Raw genomic sequence first — 17,373 nt, forward strand, 5'->3', positions numbered from 1 at the left:
TGGTCCCCAGCACCGACCCACGTCCCCGGCGCTCTCACCCCACGGCCACCACCCGTGTCCCCAGCCCAGCCACCCATCCCCAGCATGGGGACCCATCGCCCCAGCAGGGACGTGACAACCGTGGGTGCCGTGGCGGGCGCAGGCCCCCGGCCCCCCCCCCCACGCCCCCGCGATACCATCGGCCCGGCTCAGCAGCCGCAGGGGGGGTGGCAGCAGGAAGCCGGCGCATGACGGGGAGATGCCATCGCGGAGATGCCACCGCACCGCTCCCCACACGCACCCGCTGGCACGGCCACGACACGTGTCCCCGTGCCCCCCACCCTGGGCGGGGGGGGGGGGGTCCCCTCTGCCCCAGACCCCCCCCCAACTGGAGATGCCCCACGGGGACCGGCACTGGGTGGTCACAGGTGAAACGGGGTCCTGCCCCACGGCTGCCCCCCCCCGCCCCGTGTCACCGTCCCGTTGCAGCAATAACGGGGTCACTTCCTCCCTGCCTGATAATGGGCAGCAAGCAGCGGACTTCCCACACACCCTCCCTGCACCGGGTGGGGAAACTGAGGCAGGGCTGGGGTTATCCCCCAGGGCCCCCCGCAGGCACAGGGTCAGTGCCAGCGAGGCTGAGAGATTTTGGGGGGGGGGGTGTCACTGCCAGGGGAGGAGCTGGGGGGGGGGGAGACAGGAGACAAGCTTCAAAACTGCAGCTCCTCCCTCATATAGGGCACCCCACAGCCGGGTGCCCCCCCACCCGACGCCTCCAGCTGAGCTCTCCCCACCATTAAGGTAGGTCCTACACTATTTACTGCCCTGGAGCCCCCGGGGCAGGGGCTGGTGGGGTATCCCTGGGCTCAGCTGGGGCACGATGGACTCGGTGGGCATGGGGTGGCACAGCCGGCGGGGGACAGAGATGCCACAGGCCACGGCGGGGGGGTGTGGGGGCACCCCGAAACGAGGGCAGGGCAGGAGAAAGCCAGGCTGCGGTGGGTCAGGGGGCTCGTGGGGGGTGCCTGGGTGGGCGACGGCGTGGTGCTGCAGCATGGGGTGACACGAGAGGGGGTGTGACACGGGAGGGGGGTGACACCCCTTCCCGCAACCCTGAGCCGCCCGTGCCGCCCACAGGGCCGGAGCGCGGGTGATGGAGCCGTGGAACGGCACGCTGCCCCCCACCCTGTCCCTGCCGCCCCCCGGCACCCTGCCATGGGACGGGCAGCTGATGGTGGCCTGCGCGGCGCTGGGGCTGCCGGCCAACGCCTTCACCCTCTGGCTGACGGGCCGGCGCCTGCGGTGCCGGGGACTGGCCACCTTCATCTTCAGCCTGGCCGCCTCCGACTTCCTCTTCCTCGCCAACTCGCTCCTGCAGATCTGGACGGTGGCCCACGGTCACCAGTGGCTGCTGGGCACCCCCCTGTGCCGCCTCCACCAGTACCTCTACGGCTTGGGCTACTACAGCGGGCTCTTCTTGCTGGCGGCCATCAGCCTGGACCGTTGCCTCTTGGTAGCCGCCCCGCTCTGGTATCGGTGCCGGCGGCCGGCCCGTTTACCGGCGGCGTTGTGCGTGGCCGCCTGGCTGGCGGCGGGCGGTTGCGGCGTGCCGGACGCGGCGCTGTCGCGGGCGGACGAGCCGCTGCCCGGTTTGGTGATGTGCCGCAGGAACAAGGGCAGTTGGGAGGTGCCGATGCGCTGGCTGGAGGTGGCGGTGGAGGGGCTGCTGCCCTTCGGCGTGGTCGTGGCTTGCCACGGCACCGCCCTGGCGCTGGCCCGGTGCCGGCGCGGCGGAATCGGCCGCCCGCCCGTCCGTTTCCAGCGCATCGTGGCGGCCACGCTGAGCGCTTACGTGCTGCTCAACCTGCCGTTCCAGGTCACCCAGCTGCTGGAGCTGGTGGTCCCCGGCGTCCCCAGCCACCTCCTCTACCTGCTGGGGCTGGCCTTCAACCTCAGCAGCTGCCTCAACCCCTGCCTGTACCTGCTGCTCGGCTCCCGCGCCTGCCACCACCTCGCCGGCCTGCCGCGGGCCGTCCTCGCCCGCCTGCCGCCCGCCGCCATCGCTCCTGTGCCACCGGCTACCGTCACCCCTGTGCCACCCGCCGCCATCGCCCCTGTGCCACTGGCTACTGTCACCTCTGTGCCGCCCACCACCCTTGCCCCCGTGCCGCCTGCTGCCGTCACCCCTGTGCCACCCGCTGCCATCGCCCCTGTGCCACCGGCTACTGTCACCCCTGTGCCACCCACTGCCATCGCTCCTGTGCCACTGGCTACCGTCACCCCCGTGCCCGCCTGCTGCCGTCACCCCTGTGCCACCCGCTGCCATCGCCCCTGTGCCACCGGCTACTGTCACCCCTGTGCCACCCGCTGCCATCCCCCCTGTGCCACCCACTACCGTCACCCCTGTGCCACCCGCTGCCATCCCCCCTGTGCCACCCACTACCGTCACCCCTGTGCCACCCGCTGCCATCCCCCCTGTGCCACCCACTACCGTCACCCCTGTGCCACCCGCTGCCATCGCCCCTGTGCCACCGGCTACTGTCACCCCTGTGCCACCCGCTGCCATCGCCCCTGTGCCACCGGCTACTGTCACCCCTGTGCCACCCGCTGCCATCGCCCCTGTGCCACCCACCCCCCCCCGCCCCTGTGCCACCCCCCGCTGCCACCCCCGCGCCACCCACTGCCGTGACCCCCCCACCAGCCGAGGCACCCCCGGGGTCCCCACCAGCAGCTCCCTGAGCTGCCCCCCCCCTCCCCACTCCGTCCCCGTCCCCCCCCCCCGTCCCCATCCAGCACGGCTGTGAGGTGACACCGGGGTGTGTGTCCCCCCCCCCGCCCCGTGTCCCACGCGTGGGCCGAGCCCCGCGCCCGCCCCACGGATGGGACCGGGACACCCGCGGGGACAGGGTGGCCGGGACTACGGGGGAACCTCTCCCCGCTCACTACGCGGGGAACCGGACCCCCCGGGACCCCCCCGCCCCGGTACCGGACCCCACCGGGGGGGGGGGGAGCCCGCAGGCGCCATGGCGAGGGGGGGGCGGGGGGGCGGAGCCCGGTCACTCTGCCCCCTCGCTCCGCGCAGCCACGGCGCCCCCGCGCGCCGCCGCCCGCTCCCACCGGCCCCGGCCCCGGCCCCGGCCCGCCGGTGAGTGCGGGGACGGGCCCCCCGCTCCTCCTCCTCCTCCTCCTCCTCCGCAACCGCCCCCGCACCCGCTGAGGGCCGGCGGCTGGGACCGGGTGGTGGCCGTGGGGTGCCAGGCGCCGGGGACGTGGGTCGGGGCTGGGGACAACGGGTGGTGGCCCGTGGGGTGAGAAGCGCCGGTCGACGTGGGTCGGTGCTGGGGACCACGGGTGTGTGGCCGTAGGGGTGCCAGGCGCCGGGAACTGGGTCGGTGCTTGGGGACAACGGGGGGTGGCGTGGGGGTGAGAGCGCCGGGGAACGTGGGTCGGTGCTGGGGACACGGGTGGTGGCCGTGGGGTGGCCAGCGCCGGGGACGTGGGTCGGTGCTGGGGACACGGGTGGTGGCCGTGGGGTGAGAGCGCCGGGGACGTGGGTCGGTGCTGGGGGACAAACGGGTGGTGGCCGTGGGGTGGGTGCCAGCGCCGGGGACGTGGGTCGGTGCTGGGGACAACGGGTGGTGGCCGTGGGGTGAGAGCGCCGGGGACGTGGGTCGGTGCTGGGGACACGGGTGGTGGCCGTGGGGTGAGAGCGCCGGGGACGTGGGTCGGTGCTGGGGACACGGGTGGTGGCCGTGGGGTGAGAGCGCCGGGGACGTGGGTCGGTGCTGGGGACACGGGTGGTGGCCGTGGGGTGCCAGCGCCGGGGACGTGGGTCGGTGCTGGGGACACGGGTGGTGGCCGTGGGGTGAGAGCGCCGGGGACGTGGGTCGGTGCTGGGGACACGGGTGGTGGCCGTGGGGTGCCAGCGCCGGGGACGTGGGTCGGTGCTGGGGACACGGGTGGTGGCCGTGGGGTGAGAGCGCCGGGGACGTGGGGTCGGTGCTGGGGACACGGGTGGTGGCCGTGGGGTGCCAGCGCCGGGGACGTGGGTCGGTGCTGGGGACACGGCCGGTGGCCGTGGGGTGCCGTGGGCGCGTGGCTGTGCCCCGGCGCGAGGCCGTGGAAGGTGGCGGTGGCCGATGGCTGTTTCCTGCCGTTAATCACCGCTAATTGGCTTTGGCTTGCCCAGGTCCAGGGACCCCACGGCGGGGGGGGGGACACGACGGACGTGGGGGGGGGCCACGTCGAGGTGTAAGAGGATTTCCCTGCCTCCTTCTTAAGGCTCAGCCGCCTCGGGGTCCCGCTCCGTGCCCGCCTGCCCACCCGGCCCCGGCCCCATGCCACGCACCCAGGGGGACAAAGGGGCCCCCAAGGACACGGAGGCCCCGGGCAAGGGGAAAGGAGGGGAGGTGGGTGAAAAAACCCCCAAAGCCCCCGAGGACGGCGGCCCCCCCAGCACCAAGAGCCCCGGCTCTGAGTCCCGGCACGGCGGCCACGGGCAGAAGAACAGCAAGAAGGGGGACCCCCACGCCGCCGCCGCCAAGACCTACTCCCCATTCCTCAACACCGTCTTCGGCAAGGTGGGGGCAGCCGGGCAGGGCACGGGGTGGGGGGGGGGGCGGTGGGGATGGAGGGGACATGGGGACAAAGTCAGGGATGCTCTGGGACCCCGGGGATGGAGGGGAAATGGGGGCGGTGGGGATGGGGACAGGGACAGTCCAGGAGCCTGTGGATGGAGGGGACATGGGGACACTGGGGATGAGGTTGGGGATGCTCTGGGACCCTGGGGATGGAGGGGACATGGGGACACTGGGGATGAGGTCAGGGGTGGTCTGGGACCCTGGGGATGGAGGGGACATGGGGACGCTGGGGATGGTGCTGGGGACACCCCAGGACCCTGGGGATGGAGGGGACACCCAGGGGGACAGCCTGGGAAGGGGGACCCAAGCCGGCAGTCCTCTGCAGGGGGACACATCCTGCTCCCCCACCTCCAGGAGTATGAAGCACCCTCGGCAGCACCCATGGGTGCTGGGCAAATCCCATTTGGAACCTGGGGTTCCCGGGCTGGGGCAGCCCCAGGGTGGGTGGCAGGAGATGGGACACGGGGGGCCAGGGCAGGGCGGGTGGGGGGGGTGCAGGCACAGGGCAGGGCAGGGCTTTGCCTCCAATCCCTCTAATCCCTCCCGCTGGAGTTAATTTTGGCCCACGCTTAACGAAGGTGACACCGCGGTTTGCTGGGAAGGGGGGGGGTGTTGGAATCGAGCCGGGTCTGATTCTGCCCCCCACCCTGTGTGTGCCCGGCTGGCCCAGGAGCGGGAGCTGTCGCCGGAGGAGCTGGATGGTGAGAAGGGGGGTGATGGGGGGCTGGGGTGGGCCGTGGGTACGGGGGGGCACGTCTTCATGGGGGGCTCTGCCACGGGGACACGTGCCATGGTGGGCTGTGCCATGGGGACACGTGCCAAGGTGGGCTATGCCATGGGGCGCAGCGCTATGGGGACACGTGCCATGGAGAGTTCTGCCATGGGGACATGTGCCATGGAGGGTTCTGCCATGGGGCGCAGTGCCATGGAGGGTTCTGCCATGGGGACACGTGCCATGGAGGGTTCTGCCATGGGGTGCAGTGCCATGGGGTGCAGTGCCATGGAGGGTTCTGCCATGGGGACACGTGCCGTGGAGGGTTCTGCCATGGGGCGCCGTGCCATGGGGACACGTGCCATGGTGTGCTGTGCCGTGGGGCGCAGCGCCATGGGGACACGTGCCACGGAGGGCACTGCCACGGGGCGCAGTGCCACAGGGCCCCGTGCCACGGCACCGCATCCAGGGAGGGTTCTGCCATGGGGTGGCGCGGTGCCCGGGGGACCCCCGCGCCTGATGGGTTCCGTGTGCCCGCGTGTGCCTGCGCGCGCGGGCAGAGCTGCTGGACGCCTTCAAGGAATTCGACACGGACCAGGACGGGTACATCAGCTACAAGGACCTGGGCGCCTGCATGCGCACCCTGGGGTACATGCCCACCGAGATGGAGCTCATCGAGATCTCCCAACACATCAAGATGAGGAGTGAGCGTGGGGCCGGGTGCCGCGGGGCTGGGGCGGGTGCCGCGGGGGCAGGGGACGGGGGCGCGGGGTGCTGAGGTTGTCCCTTTCCCGCGTGCAGTGGGCGGCCGCGTGGATTTTGAGGATTTTGTGCAGATGATGGGGCCGAAGTTGCGGGAGGAGACGGCCCACATGGTGGGCGTGAGGGAGCTCAAGATCGCCTTCCGCGAGGTACGGCCACCGCCACGGGGGACCGCGGCCACGGCGGGGCGGGGGGACCGCAGCCATGAGGGTGGCCGCTGGCACGGAGGGGACAGGATCCCTGGAAAGACCACAGTGGGGACAATGACCATGGGGGTGACCATAGGCACGGAGGGGACAGTGACCACGGGGAGACCATGGGGTGACTGTGACCATGGGGGAACGGTCACCGTGGGGTGACCATTGGCATGGAGGGGACAGTGTCCATGGGGAGACCATGACCACGGGGGAACCGTGACCATGGGGGACATCACAGGCACGGAGGGGACAGTGACCACGGGGAGACCATGGGGTGACTGTGACCACAGGGAAATGGTGACCATGGGGGTCACCACTGGCACAGAGGGGACAGTGACCATGGGGAGACCATGACCACGGGGGAACCGTGACCATGGGGGTCATCACAGGCACGGAGGGGATGGTGACCAGAAGACCAGGGGGTGACCATGGCCCTGGGGGGAGGGTGACGGGGCCGATGGGGAGGGTGACCCCCCCCCCCCAACCTGCGGGCGCCGTAGTTCGACGTGAACGGGGACGGGGAGATCAGCAGCGCGGAGATGCGGGAGGCCATCGCGGCGCTGCTGGGGGAGCAGCTGAAGGCGCAGGAGGTGGACGAGATCCTGCAGGACGTAGACCTCAACGGGGATGGGCGCGTGGACTTTGATGGTGAGGGACCCCCCCCGCTTCCCTGCAGCCCCCCCCCCCGCCCCACGTCACGTGGTCGGGGGCCGTGATGGGTGGCTCAGCCCCGGGTCGCCTCACCCCCTCCTCCCTCACCCCGCAGAGTTCGTTATGATGCTGTCATCCCGATAACGAAGCTTCGGGGCAGGAGGGGACACCCCCCACCCCATCCTTGTCAGGCACTCCCTGCCCGGCCGACCAGCCCAACCTTTCTGCCAGCATTAGGGTTCAGAGTGAACAACTGGGAATGGGGCAGACATGAGACACCCCCCCCCCCCGACCCCAATAGCCCCTGAGGGTGGCGGCAGGACTGGGAGGGGGGCTGGGGGGGGCCAATAAACCCCCTTGATCAGAGCTGGAGGTGAGTGTGTGTTGGTCATTGGGAGGGGACATGAGGTGGGACCGTCCCCAGCCCCTGCCCCCCCCCAGCCATCCCCGGGAGGCAGCGCAGGCTCTGCCCGGGGTGCGAGCCGGGGCTGGGGGGGGCAGCTGGGGACACGGGTCAGCGTCTGGGGGATGGGGGGGGACGACGGGGGGTCCGCGGGGGACGGGGACAGCGGCTGCTGCTCCCCAGGGTGTGCTCGGCCACGGCACCCAGGCGGCCGGCCCTGGGTGGGGGGCAGAGCAGGGGGAGCTGGGGGGGGGGGAGGTGGGGCAGGCAGGGTGCGGGCAGGTGCATGCACAGCGCAGGCAGGGTGCGGGCAGGTGCATGCGGGGTGGGGCAGGGTGCAGGCAGAGTGCAGGCAGAGTGCGGGCAGGGCGCGGGCAGGTGCACGCTGGGTGCCTGCTCCGCACTCCTGCAGGCACGAAGCCCCTGGGGAGCCCGCTGGGGTGCAGGCAGGGCTCAGGGGTGCAGGCAGGTCTCAAGGGGTACAGGCAGGACCCAGAGGTGCAGGCAGGGCCCAGACGTGCAGGCAGGGCTCAAGGGGTGCAGGCAGGGCCCGGAGGTGCAGGCAGGGCTCAAGGGGTGCAGGCAGGACCCAGAAGTGCAGGCAGGGCTCAAGGGGTACAGGCAGGACCCGGAGGTGCAGGCAGGGCCCAGAAGTGCAGGCAGGGCTCAAGGGGTACAGGCAGGACCCAGAGGTGCAGGCAGGGCCCAGACGTGCAGGCAGGGCTCAAGGGGTGCAGGCAGGACCCAGAGGTGCAGGCAGGGCCCAGACGTGCAGGCAGGGCTCAAGGGGTACAGGCAGGACCCGGAGGTGCAGGCAGGGCCCAGACGTGCAGGCAGGGCTCAAGGGGTACAGGCAGGGCCCGGAGGTGCAGGCAGGACCCAGAAGTGCAGGCAGGGCCCGGAGGTGCAGGCAGGGCGGGGTCACTGGGTGCGCTCTGCCATTGGCTGCATGATCCGACTTGCTGCAACCAGCCGGCCAACCAGCATCCCTCCAAGCGGCTGGCCAATCAGCACACACCAATTAACGAGGGGGGGGGGGAATAGCGGCCCTCCGTGATGTTTACTCAAACGGACTGGCCAATCAACGTGAGGGAGGGCAGGGCTCAACCAATCAGCAGAGAGCACCGCGCTGGCCAATAAGCACACGTCCCCCGCGCCAGCTGGCCAATCAGCACGCGGGGAGCCCACGTGCGGTGGGGACAGGCAGGGCTGGGGGCGATGGGGGGGGGCGAGGCCATGCCCTGCTCCCCCCCCCCCCAGTGTCACCAAGTCACCCCCTCGGGACCCCCCCCCCCCCCCGTGGATGTGCCCCCAGGGGGTCCCCACACCCCCCCCCCCGGCTGGGGACACCCCCTGGCAATAAAGGGGACCCTGAAATCGGGGGTCGTGTCCCCCCCCCCCAAAAAAAAAACCAAACCGTGGGGCCGGGTGGCTCCACTGGGGCTCGAACCCAGGACCTTCTGCGTGTAAAGCAGACGTGATCACCCCTACACCATGGAGCCGGCTGCGGGGAGCCCCCCCGGACCCCCCAATCCAGCGGGGGAACCTGGGACACACACACACACACACACACAGAGGGGACCCCCCCCCAAAACTCCCCCAGACCCCCCCATGCTCAGTCCGGGGTTGGCAGAGCCCGGCCTGGGGCCAGCGCCCACCCTGGGGTGCCCCCGTTCAGGGTGGGGGGGGGTGTGGGGGGGGGTCCTGGGGGGGGGTCCTGGGGTGGCTCTGTGGCGCAAGGGAGAGCGCGTTGGACTTCTAACGGGGGGGGGCGGCCATTCAAAGGTTGTGGGTTCGAGTCCCACCAGAGTCGCTGCTTTTGTTGGGGGGGGGGGGGGGGGGGGCGGCAGAAGACGACAGGACCCCCAGGACAGACCCCGGGGGGTCTGTGTGTGTTAAGTCCCCATGGGTTTGACCCCCCCCCCCATTTCTGTCAGCCTACAGCTCCCTTTTCTTGCGGGGGGGGGGACACACACACAACTGCCCCAGGGACCCCCAGACCACCCCAGGGGTCCGAGGGGCACTTGGGGGGGTGGTTGGGGGACACAGAGGGTCCCCCAATCTGGCCAGGTGCCCACCCCAGCTCAGCAGGACGCGGGGGGGGGGGACAGACACAAAGAGCCATGGTCCCCAGGCAGGGGGGCTGTGGGGGCCGAGGTGGGGGCCATGGGGATGGTGGGGGGGCACCCACGGTGGCATTGCGGGGGGGGGCACACGTCAAGGTGCCCACGGTGCCAGCACATCCAGGAGGAGGAGGAGGAAGAAGGCGGCTGGGGGAGCGTGTGCCCCCCCCCGGCACCCCCCCACACCAGGAGCTGCCCGGGTAGCTCAGCCGGCAGAGCATCAGACTTTTAATCTGAGGGTCCAGGGTTCAAGTCCCTGTTCGGGCGCTGCCACCCCCTTTTTGGGGTGCGGAAGCCCTATGGGGAGTGGGTGGTCCCTCGGGGGGGGGGGGGGGTATAGCAATGGGTCCCCCGGGGATCAGTGTTGTCCCCCACCCCCAGCCTCCCCCCCCCCCAGAGCAGACACAGGCAGGCTGGGGCATTCACAGATTTTAATTTAGTTGTTTTCCTGGAGGGGGAGAAAAACAAAGGCATCATACACCCCCACGTTTCAGGTTTGGGGGTGCAGAGACCCCCGCAGCCTCCCCCCACAGCGCATCTCCCGGCCCCTGTAGTGTTTGGGGGTGCAGGGGCCTGCTGCTCCCCAGAGATGGATGGGAGAACCCCCCCCCCCGAAACCCAGGACCTCCCCCCCCGCCCTAAACAACCTACAGGGAAGGCACCTCGAGGGGGAGCCCCACGGCGGGGGGGGACACACCCCGGGGAGGCTGGGGACGGGGTACCCCATCCTGGGGAGGGGGCGCAGGCAGGGGGAGAAGGGGACCCCGAGTCACTCTCTACATATATATAATATACACCTATAGAAGAGGCTGTGGGGCGGAGTCTGGCCCCCCTTGCACCCCAAGAGCACCCGAATGCCTGGGGGGGGGTGAAGGGGAAATTAAAAAAAAAAAAAAAAAAACAAAAAACCAAAAACCACCATAAAGGGGGGGGGGAAGAGACCAAGGCCAGCCTCGGGCTCGCCCCGCTGCACCCACCGCCGGGGCAGAGCCGGCCCCTGCCCTCCCCGGGGCCCACGCTGACCCCCGGCCCCGGGGGGGGGGCTGCGCCAGGGGCACCGTCTCTCCTGCGCCGGGGAAGGGGCGGGGGGGACCGGGGCGGGTATGGGATGAAGGGGAACCCCCTCCCACCCACAAACGGGTGGGTGGGGGGGGGCCGTGGCGGCTCCCGCTCCCCACCCCGGCGGCATCAAGGTCAGTTCGGATGGGCTAAGGCAATCCCGGCGGGCGAGCGCGGCCGGCGCCAACGCGTGTGGACAGACGGGCGGTTAAGACAGACGGACAGATTGCGGGGGGCTGGGGGAGGCTGTGGCAAGCGCCAGGAGGTGCCAGCCCGGCACGGCGCGGCTCCCCTGGCAAGCCGGCTGGCCTTTGCTCCCCCCCCCCCCCCCCCCTTCACCGCCGCTCCTCCCCGCCGGCTCAGAAAATGTCCGGGCACAAGGTCCAGTCCTGCTTCTCTTTGCTCTCCCAGTAGCCGCCCTTGTAGACGTGCGCCAACTCCTGGGTGACGGGGTCCTTCTTGCGCTCGAACCACAGCGGCTTGTAGGGATCGTAGGGGGTGCCTGGGGTGGGTGGGGGGGGGGCACAGGGAGGGGGTAAGGGCCGTGGGGCCAGGTAGGGAGGGGGTAAGGGGGTCGCTCGTCCTTTCCTTACCGTCCTCGGTGGCCCTGGCGGCCTCGGCTTCGCGTCTCTTGCGGGAGATACGTTGCTTCTCCTCCAGTCGTTGTTTCTCGGCGTTGGCCTCGTCCCAGCGGCCGTTCTCCATCAGGCGCTGGTCCGGGCGCCGACGGCTGTCCGTGGGCGCTGTGCCGCTCTCCGGGGCGTTGAGCGTCAACGCCAGCTCCGAAAAGTAGTACATGTTTTCTGCGTACTTCCTACGCCGGGGAAAGGGGATCGAACTCAAGCCCCCTGCGCCAGCGGGCTTCACACCCAGCCTCACGCCCCTGCTCTTCGCTGGGGCCCTGGAGCCGACCCCGGTACCCCCCCAGCTCTTGGGACACCTTTGTCCCGTGTCCCCTACTCACGGGAGCGGGTTCCTCTTCCACAGCAGCACCCGGCTGTCCTCGGCCTCGTGGGCCCTCTGCCGCCCTTCCGCTCCGTTGTCCCCAGCGCCCAGCGTCACCTTGTAGCAGTCCATCTTCTCATCCCAGGTGCCCAACAGGACAAAATGCACCTTCCCCGAGGGGTCTGTCACCTCCCCGGTGACCTGCCGGGACAGGGGACAGCCTGACTCAGGACACTCAAAAGCCACAAGCACCCCGGTGCGTCCCGAGCCGCCCACCCAGCCTCCCCGTGCCCCTACCTTCCTCGCCACGTCCCGTGAGAAGTAGCTGTAAGGAACGAACTTGAGGTTGCACTTGTCGCCCGTCTTGTGATTGATGATCTCAATTTCACCCGACTGCGGAGGGGAGGAGGAGATGGTCAGATCCAGCCCACAGCCCCTTTCCCTGGTGGCGGGGGAAGCTGAGGCACGGGGGATCCATGTCTCTGTACAGTACCGGCACAAACGGGTGCTGGTGAGCCCCGTCGCTGGGGTTTCATCCCACCTGGTCTATCCAGAGCTTGCCCACGATGATGTTGTGCACGGTGGTCGTGACCTTTTTCCACGTGTAGTGGTTGCCGGAGGAGTGGAAGACGCAGTGGATGGTACCTGAGGAAGGAAGGCTGCGCTGGGAACGATCGCCTGGAGCCTGCCCGGCCAACCGAGGCTCGGGTGGTCCCCAAACCTGCCCCGCTCCCACGCGCAGCACAGATATCCTCCCTCCCCAAGCGTCTTCCCGCACGGCACACGTGCCCAGGGCCACGGAGCTCACCCAGAGGCATGATGGAGAGGTATTTGCCCCGAAACTTGCTGGTGATTTTGATTTCCTGGCGAAGCGTCCAGCCGTGCTTGGAGTCGGCGTGGTGGGCAGCGGCCGGTGGGTGGTGGCTCACCTGGCCGGGAGAGGGGACAGGTCAGAGCCGGCCACCCCGAGCAGGCCAGTGGTCCTGGAGGAGCAGGGCTGGCGGTACCTGCTCGCAGAGGGAGCGGTAGCCGTTCTCCTCCAGGCGATCCAGCTCAAAGGTCTCCCCCAGGAGGGGGTTGAAGGGCTTGCTGGTGCGGAAGACGGTGGTGGAATAGGATGAAACGGTGAAGGCGGCCACGTAGCACAGCTGCTCCAACGAACTCTCGCACTTGGCCGCCCGGTCGAGCAGCTCATGGTACTCCAAGTCCTCAGTCAGACGCTGCAGCATGGACAGGGGCTCGTTGAAGTTCACCTGGAAGGGAAAGAGAGGTAAAAGAGGGGGTTCCCGGGGTGCCCCACGCCCACCCACCAGCTGCGTCCCCACTCACCGGCATGGGGATCTTGGACAGCTCCTTCCCGATGCAGTTTTTCATGATGCTCCAGAGGTTGAGGCTGTAGTTGGGTTTGTAGGGAATGCGGGTTCTCTTTTCCTTCTTGGTGTCCTCTACCTGGTGCTTGTACTAAGGGCGAGATCAGGGCTGCTGGACGCCGCTGTGACCCCCGCCACAAGAACCGGGGCACCCCCAGCCCAGCCCTGCCTTGCAGCCACCCCCCTGCCAGCCCTGTTCCTCCAAAAGCCAGCACACGATGCCGGCAGAAAGCCCCCCCGTCCTACCTGCTCATCTAGGCTGATGTCGCTGCTGGTGCCACTGATGTTGCTGCCGGTGCGCCTGGGGGGGCGAGGAGAGGGGCAGAATCAGTCCCGAGCGGGGTGTGGGGGGTGGGAGAGCAGCCCCACACCCCAGCACTCACTTGTGGCCCATGCTCTCCGGCAAGGTGATGATCTCCGGGGCGTCAAAGAACTCGTTGTCATCGTCCTCGTCGCTCAGGTCTCCTTTTGCAGGGCAGCACGGATCTGGGGCAGGGGCCGGGGGAAAGAGGGCAGTTGAGGCAGCAAGTTCAAAGTTCCTCCCAGTTTCCCCCAGTGGGAGCACTGGAGGGTCCCCCCACCCTGTCACCATCACCCAGGCAAGGGGCCACACACCACCGCTGCCGCGCTGAGGGGCAGGCAGACAAGGCTTAGGAGGAGCGGGGACAGAGCGAGCAGGTTTCGTGCGCGGTGGGGCAGCACGTTGCCCGCTGTGCCGCAGCCGCTTGGCTGTGCGGGGGAGACGGAACAGACCTATCGCTTGGGGTTGGCGATGCAAAGGACGCCGGGTCTGGCTCAGGGAAGGGACTGGAAGCAGCTGGAAGTTACCGTGGGCGCCGTGCTGTTGGCTTCCCCCATCCCTGTCCTGCACCACCAGCTCCATCTCACACCACTGCCGCTTGCTCCCCCTCAACCAGCCCCCCAAGAACACGGCACGGGGGCTCTGGGCAGCCCGGCGGTACCTTTGGTGGAGCCGCCGGTGCCGGGCGCGCTGGCGGGCAGGACGGTAGCGCCGCGGAAGGCCCTCTCCAGGTGGTTGTGCTGCTTGGCCAGCTGCTCCAGCGTCTCCTCCAGCCGGATGCGCTGGTCCCGTTCGTGCTGCAACGATTTCTGCCACTTCTTGCTGTGGGTCTGGGCCAGCATCAGAAAATCCCGGCAGGCCTGCGGGGAAACGGTGCCCCATCAGCGTAAGGTCTGCGCGCCGGGGGTCAACCCCCCCGCGGGACCCCCCCTGCCCTGCCCCACAGGGTGGGGTGCGGGACTCACGTTGATCATGGCGTTGGAGGTGATGCGGAAGAGGGTGGCTCGCTCGTTCACCTGCTTGATCTTCTCGGTGCTCTCGGCCGGCAGCCGGAGGGTCTCCAGCTCGCTGAGGGAGCGCTGCAGGGCCGTGCCGTGCTTAGCAATCAGGTCGTTGCAGGTGCTCAGATCCTCCACCTTGCTGGACAGGGTGCGCAGCGTGCTCTGCAGCTCCGTCTTATCCGTCTGCGATACCGACTCGTCGCCGGAGTCATCTGCCAGCAGGAAGGGATGTTCGCGTGGCCCCGCGGGGCCTCACTCCTCCCAGGAGATGGGGAAGAAGGGGAAGCTGCAGGCTGGGAGCAGCGATAGCACCTGCCCTCTGAGCCACACCAGGCTCTGACCGCGGGGCTGCCAGGACAGGCACCACAGGAGGCCCCCCCCACTCTCTGGGGGCTGGAAGCCGCACATGTGGTGCTCCCGGCCACCGCCATGGCATCCTGGACGGCGATGTCACGGCAGAGAGCAGCGGCTCGGAGCAGATGGCCAATCTCCTGGTGCACGAGCAGTCACGCTAGCGAGGAAGCATGTGCCAGGCTGCTGGCAACTCCTCAAGCTGGAGCCGGGCAGCAGGAAAGCCGGCTCCACGCTGGCACGGCTGCAGCAGGCAGGACAGAGCTGCCGAGCTCACACGTGGACGGACACGGCCACCCCTTCCAAATCCCGCTCGGGGAGCGGTTGCCAGCACCCCGGGCCATGTGCTGCGATGCCGTCCCTGCACAGCACCCCAACTGGGCAGGGGAGATGGATGGGAAAAAGCAGGTTGCTCGCTAGCAGCGAGCAAAGGGAGCTTGGCAACAGGGAGGGAACGTGGGGTCACGTTCTGTGGAGGGGCAAAAGAGCCCCCAGGCCCAAGAAACAGGACCCACACAGGCGTAGCAGGGGGCTAACGCATGCTGCTTGGCTCCGGGGGCCTACGGGAACACACGCCGGCTCACACGGGGGCTGTGAAGGCACCCCAGCACGAGGGCTGTACCTGATTCCTCCAGCATCTTGACAGCTTTGGCCTTGGCCAGCTCTAGGGCAGTGACCCAGCGTTGCCGTTCCACCTCCGAGCTGGCTTTCAGGTGGTAGGTCTGAGCCCCGCCGTTGGAGATGATGAAGTTGCAGGAGTCCTCCACGGTGATGTTGGCCGTAGCCAGGTTGATGGTGCCGCGGCAGGTGTGCCGCATCTCCGCCTTGGACCTGGGACGGAGCGGGACGGGGTGCGGTGAAGGGGCTGGAGGAAGGAGACCCGTAGCCCGGCCTGGGTGGGGGCCGAGTCTTTGGGGGGGCTGCGGAGGGGACCTGGTGTTCCCCAGCCCGCAGACAGGGCTATTAATAGGGCACCGGCTCCAGCCCCCGGCTGTTTTGCCAAGCCGGCTGGGCAGGCACGCAGCCGGCGTGGGGTTTCACCGCCAGCACCGGAACGGGGCCAAGGCTGGCAACGCCGCTTCGGGGGAAGAGCGTGGGGAGGGGTCTGCAGCCCCCAGGAGCGACCTCGGGGACCACCGCACTTCCCTCGGTGCCTCCCGCATCCCGACACGGCCGGTGAAGTCCCCGGCGTGGCGCGAAGCTGTGCCAGCCTGGCACACCCCTTCCACGTCACCGGGCCCGGGCCTGCCGGACGCTGACAGACGCCTGGGACACCCCCAGCCCGGCCCGGGCCTCCCCCCACCCGCGGGGCTGTAACTCGAGCTGGCAGCTGCCTGCAGGCTCCGGTTCCCCCATCAATAATGGAGAACTGGGGAGGGACAGGGCCCCCCCCCCAGCCGGGCTCAGGTGTCCCCTTGGGGACTAAGCGGGGGTACGGCGGGGAGGGGGCTGGTAACGCCGCTTTCCCCCCCTGCCTGGCTCCCACCCGGAGCAGACCCGCGGGGGGAACGGCCCTCGGTGCCCCCCCGAGGAAGGGCTGCTCAGAGGAACACCAAGATCCAGCGGCCGGGGGAAGGAGCTACGGGGGCGGGCAGCCAGACAGGCGACCCCCCCCCCCCCGCCCCAAACAGCCCCGGGGCCCCGACAGGGAGATGACAACCCTTCCCCGCCCCAGCTGGCACCGGGGAACGGCGGGGAACGGCGGGCAACACCGACACCTGACCGGTTCGGGGTGGGGTAGGGGGGATACACATAAACACCACCCCTCGGCTTTGCGGTGGGGGAGAACCGGCCGGGCCCCAAGGTCACGGGGGAACCCCGCGGGGCAGAGAGGGGGCGCGGGGCAGCGGGACGGGCCCGGGGGTGGACGGGGAGGGGGGGGTGTGGGGAGGTGTCCCCGGTACGTACCGGTAGTAGCTGAGGAGGCCGTTACTGAGCACGAACCAGCGGCGCTGGTAGCCCTTGATGTAGTTGGTCCACTTGAAGAGCCAGCCCTCACGGGCCGAACCGGACCCGGCGCCTCCCGCCCCGGAACCGCCGCCGCCGCCGCCCCCCGCCGCCGCCGCCGCCGCTGCGCCCGCCCCCGGGCCTGGACCCGCCCCACCACCCGCCGCCGGTGAAGGCAGGGCCGGGGCAGCACCGGGAGCAGCGGGCAGAGCCATGGGGCCTGGCAGCGCTGCCGCTACCGCCGCTGCCGCCACCGGGCCGGGGCCCGCGGCCGCTGCGCGCAGCTCCGCCATCGCCGCCGCCGCCACCTCCCCGCCGCGCTGCCGTCACTCGCCCCGCCCTCGGCCGCGCCCTATTGGCGGCGGCGGCCCCCGCGCGCACCGCCCCGACGGGCGGATTGGTGCCACCGCCCGCGCGGGGCGGTACCCGCCCTCTTATTGGCTTCTGGCGCGCTTGCGCCGAAGGCCGTCGGGCTGCGCGGCTCCGTCGCTTTCTCACTGGTCCCCTCGCCCGTCTGTTTCCGCGGCGCGGCCAATAAAAGGAAGAAAGAGGATCCGCGCGTCGTGACGCCAGGACGCCTCTCGGTTGGGCGGTGCCGCGCCGCGGTGACTCATCCCACCGGCCAGTCACCGCGGGGGGGGGTGGGCGGGCCCTCGCGCCGCCATTGGCCGAGACATTACCCTGTCACCGGGGATGGCGGTGACCTCTGACCTTTGACCGAGCGGGGCGGGGGGGGGGGGCACCGCTGCACCGCCTCAAGACCTCGGGCTGGCGCTGGACGGGGGGGGGAACGATGTGTGCCCCCCCCCGCAGAACCGGCCATTACGGCAGGGCTGCCCGTTAGCCCCGCCCCCTCCCGGGAAGGCCCAGCCCGGGGGGGTGTTACCGCCGGGGGGGGGGGGAATGGGCTGTCCCCGGGCCCCCCCCCCTCC

At 70.0% G+C, this 17,373-nt stretch overlaps 4 protein-coding genes and 3 non-coding genes across 7 annotated transcripts in view; 5 read left to right on the forward strand and 2 right to left on the reverse strand.

Moving 5' to 3' along the window:
• ANKRD13D (ankyrin repeat domain 13D) overlaps window positions 1–474 on the forward strand; it is a 5,163-nt gene extending 4,689 nt beyond the window's left edge. The window contains exon 12 of the mRNA XM_030038535.2: window positions 469–474. Coding sequence (XP_029894395.1) covers window positions 469–474 — 6 coding nt within the window. The remainder of the gene's footprint in view (window positions 1–468) is intronic.
• Window positions 475–857: 383 nt separating this feature from the next.
• Window positions 858–2,668, forward strand: GPR152 (G protein-coupled receptor 152). The gene has a single exon (XM_030038536.1). The coding sequence runs from the start codon at window positions 1,133–1,135 to the stop codon at window positions 2,666–2,668; it is 1,536 nt and encodes a 511-aa protein (XP_029894396.1). The 5' UTR covers window positions 858–1,132.
• Window positions 2,669–4,236: 1,568 nt separating this feature from the next.
• Window positions 4,237–7,307, forward strand: LOC115351927 (calcium-binding protein 2-like). The gene is made up of 6 exons (XM_030039375.2): window positions 4,237–4,559; window positions 5,290–5,320; window positions 5,892–6,035; window positions 6,133–6,242; window positions 6,791–6,938; window positions 7,057–7,307. The coding sequence occupies exons 1-6, from the start codon at window positions 4,317–4,319 to the stop codon at window positions 7,083–7,085; spliced, it is 705 nt and encodes a 234-aa protein (XP_029895235.1). The 5' UTR covers window positions 4,237–4,316; the 3' UTR covers window positions 7,086–7,307.
• A 1,466-nt stretch (window positions 7,308–8,773) lies between these two features.
• Window positions 8,774–8,846, reverse strand: TRNAV-UAC. Its single transcript has one exon. It is a non-coding gene; the product is annotated as a tRNA-Val (tRNA).
• A 222-nt stretch (window positions 8,847–9,068) lies between these two features.
• TRNAR-UCU lies at window positions 9,069–9,157 on the forward strand. The gene is given in 2 exon segments: window positions 9,069–9,105; window positions 9,122–9,157. It is a non-coding gene; the product is annotated as a tRNA-Arg (tRNA).
• Window positions 9,158–9,661: 504 nt separating this feature from the next.
• Window positions 9,662–9,734, forward strand: TRNAK-UUU. Its single transcript has one exon. It is a non-coding gene; the product is annotated as a tRNA-Lys (tRNA).
• Window positions 9,735–9,881: 147 nt separating this feature from the next.
• Window positions 9,882–16,755, reverse strand: LOC115352110 (oxysterol binding protein). Its single transcript, XM_030039799.2, has 14 exons — window positions 16,403–16,755; window positions 15,117–15,325; window positions 14,108–14,355; window positions 13,804–14,002; window positions 13,225–13,327; window positions 13,088–13,142; window positions 12,801–12,932; window positions 12,479–12,724; window positions 12,280–12,400; window positions 12,013–12,116; window positions 11,769–11,864; window positions 11,491–11,672; window positions 11,120–11,340; window positions 9,882–11,028 (listed from the first exon to the last, which is right to left on the reverse strand). Exons 1-14 carry the CDS (start codon window positions 16,732–16,734, stop codon window positions 10,886–10,888), a joined length of 2,391 nt encoding a protein of 796 aa, XP_029895659.1. The 5' UTR covers window positions 16,735–16,755; the 3' UTR covers window positions 9,882–10,885.
• Between the last annotated feature and the right edge of the window lie 618 nt (window positions 16,756–17,373).

The sequence above is a fragment of the Aquila chrysaetos genome, chromosome 16 (assembly GCF_900496995.4).
Source record: "Aquila chrysaetos chrysaetos chromosome 16, bAquChr1.4, whole genome shotgun sequence".
NCBI classification, from domain to species: domain Eukaryota; kingdom Metazoa; phylum Chordata; class Aves; order Accipitriformes; family Accipitridae; genus Aquila; species Aquila chrysaetos.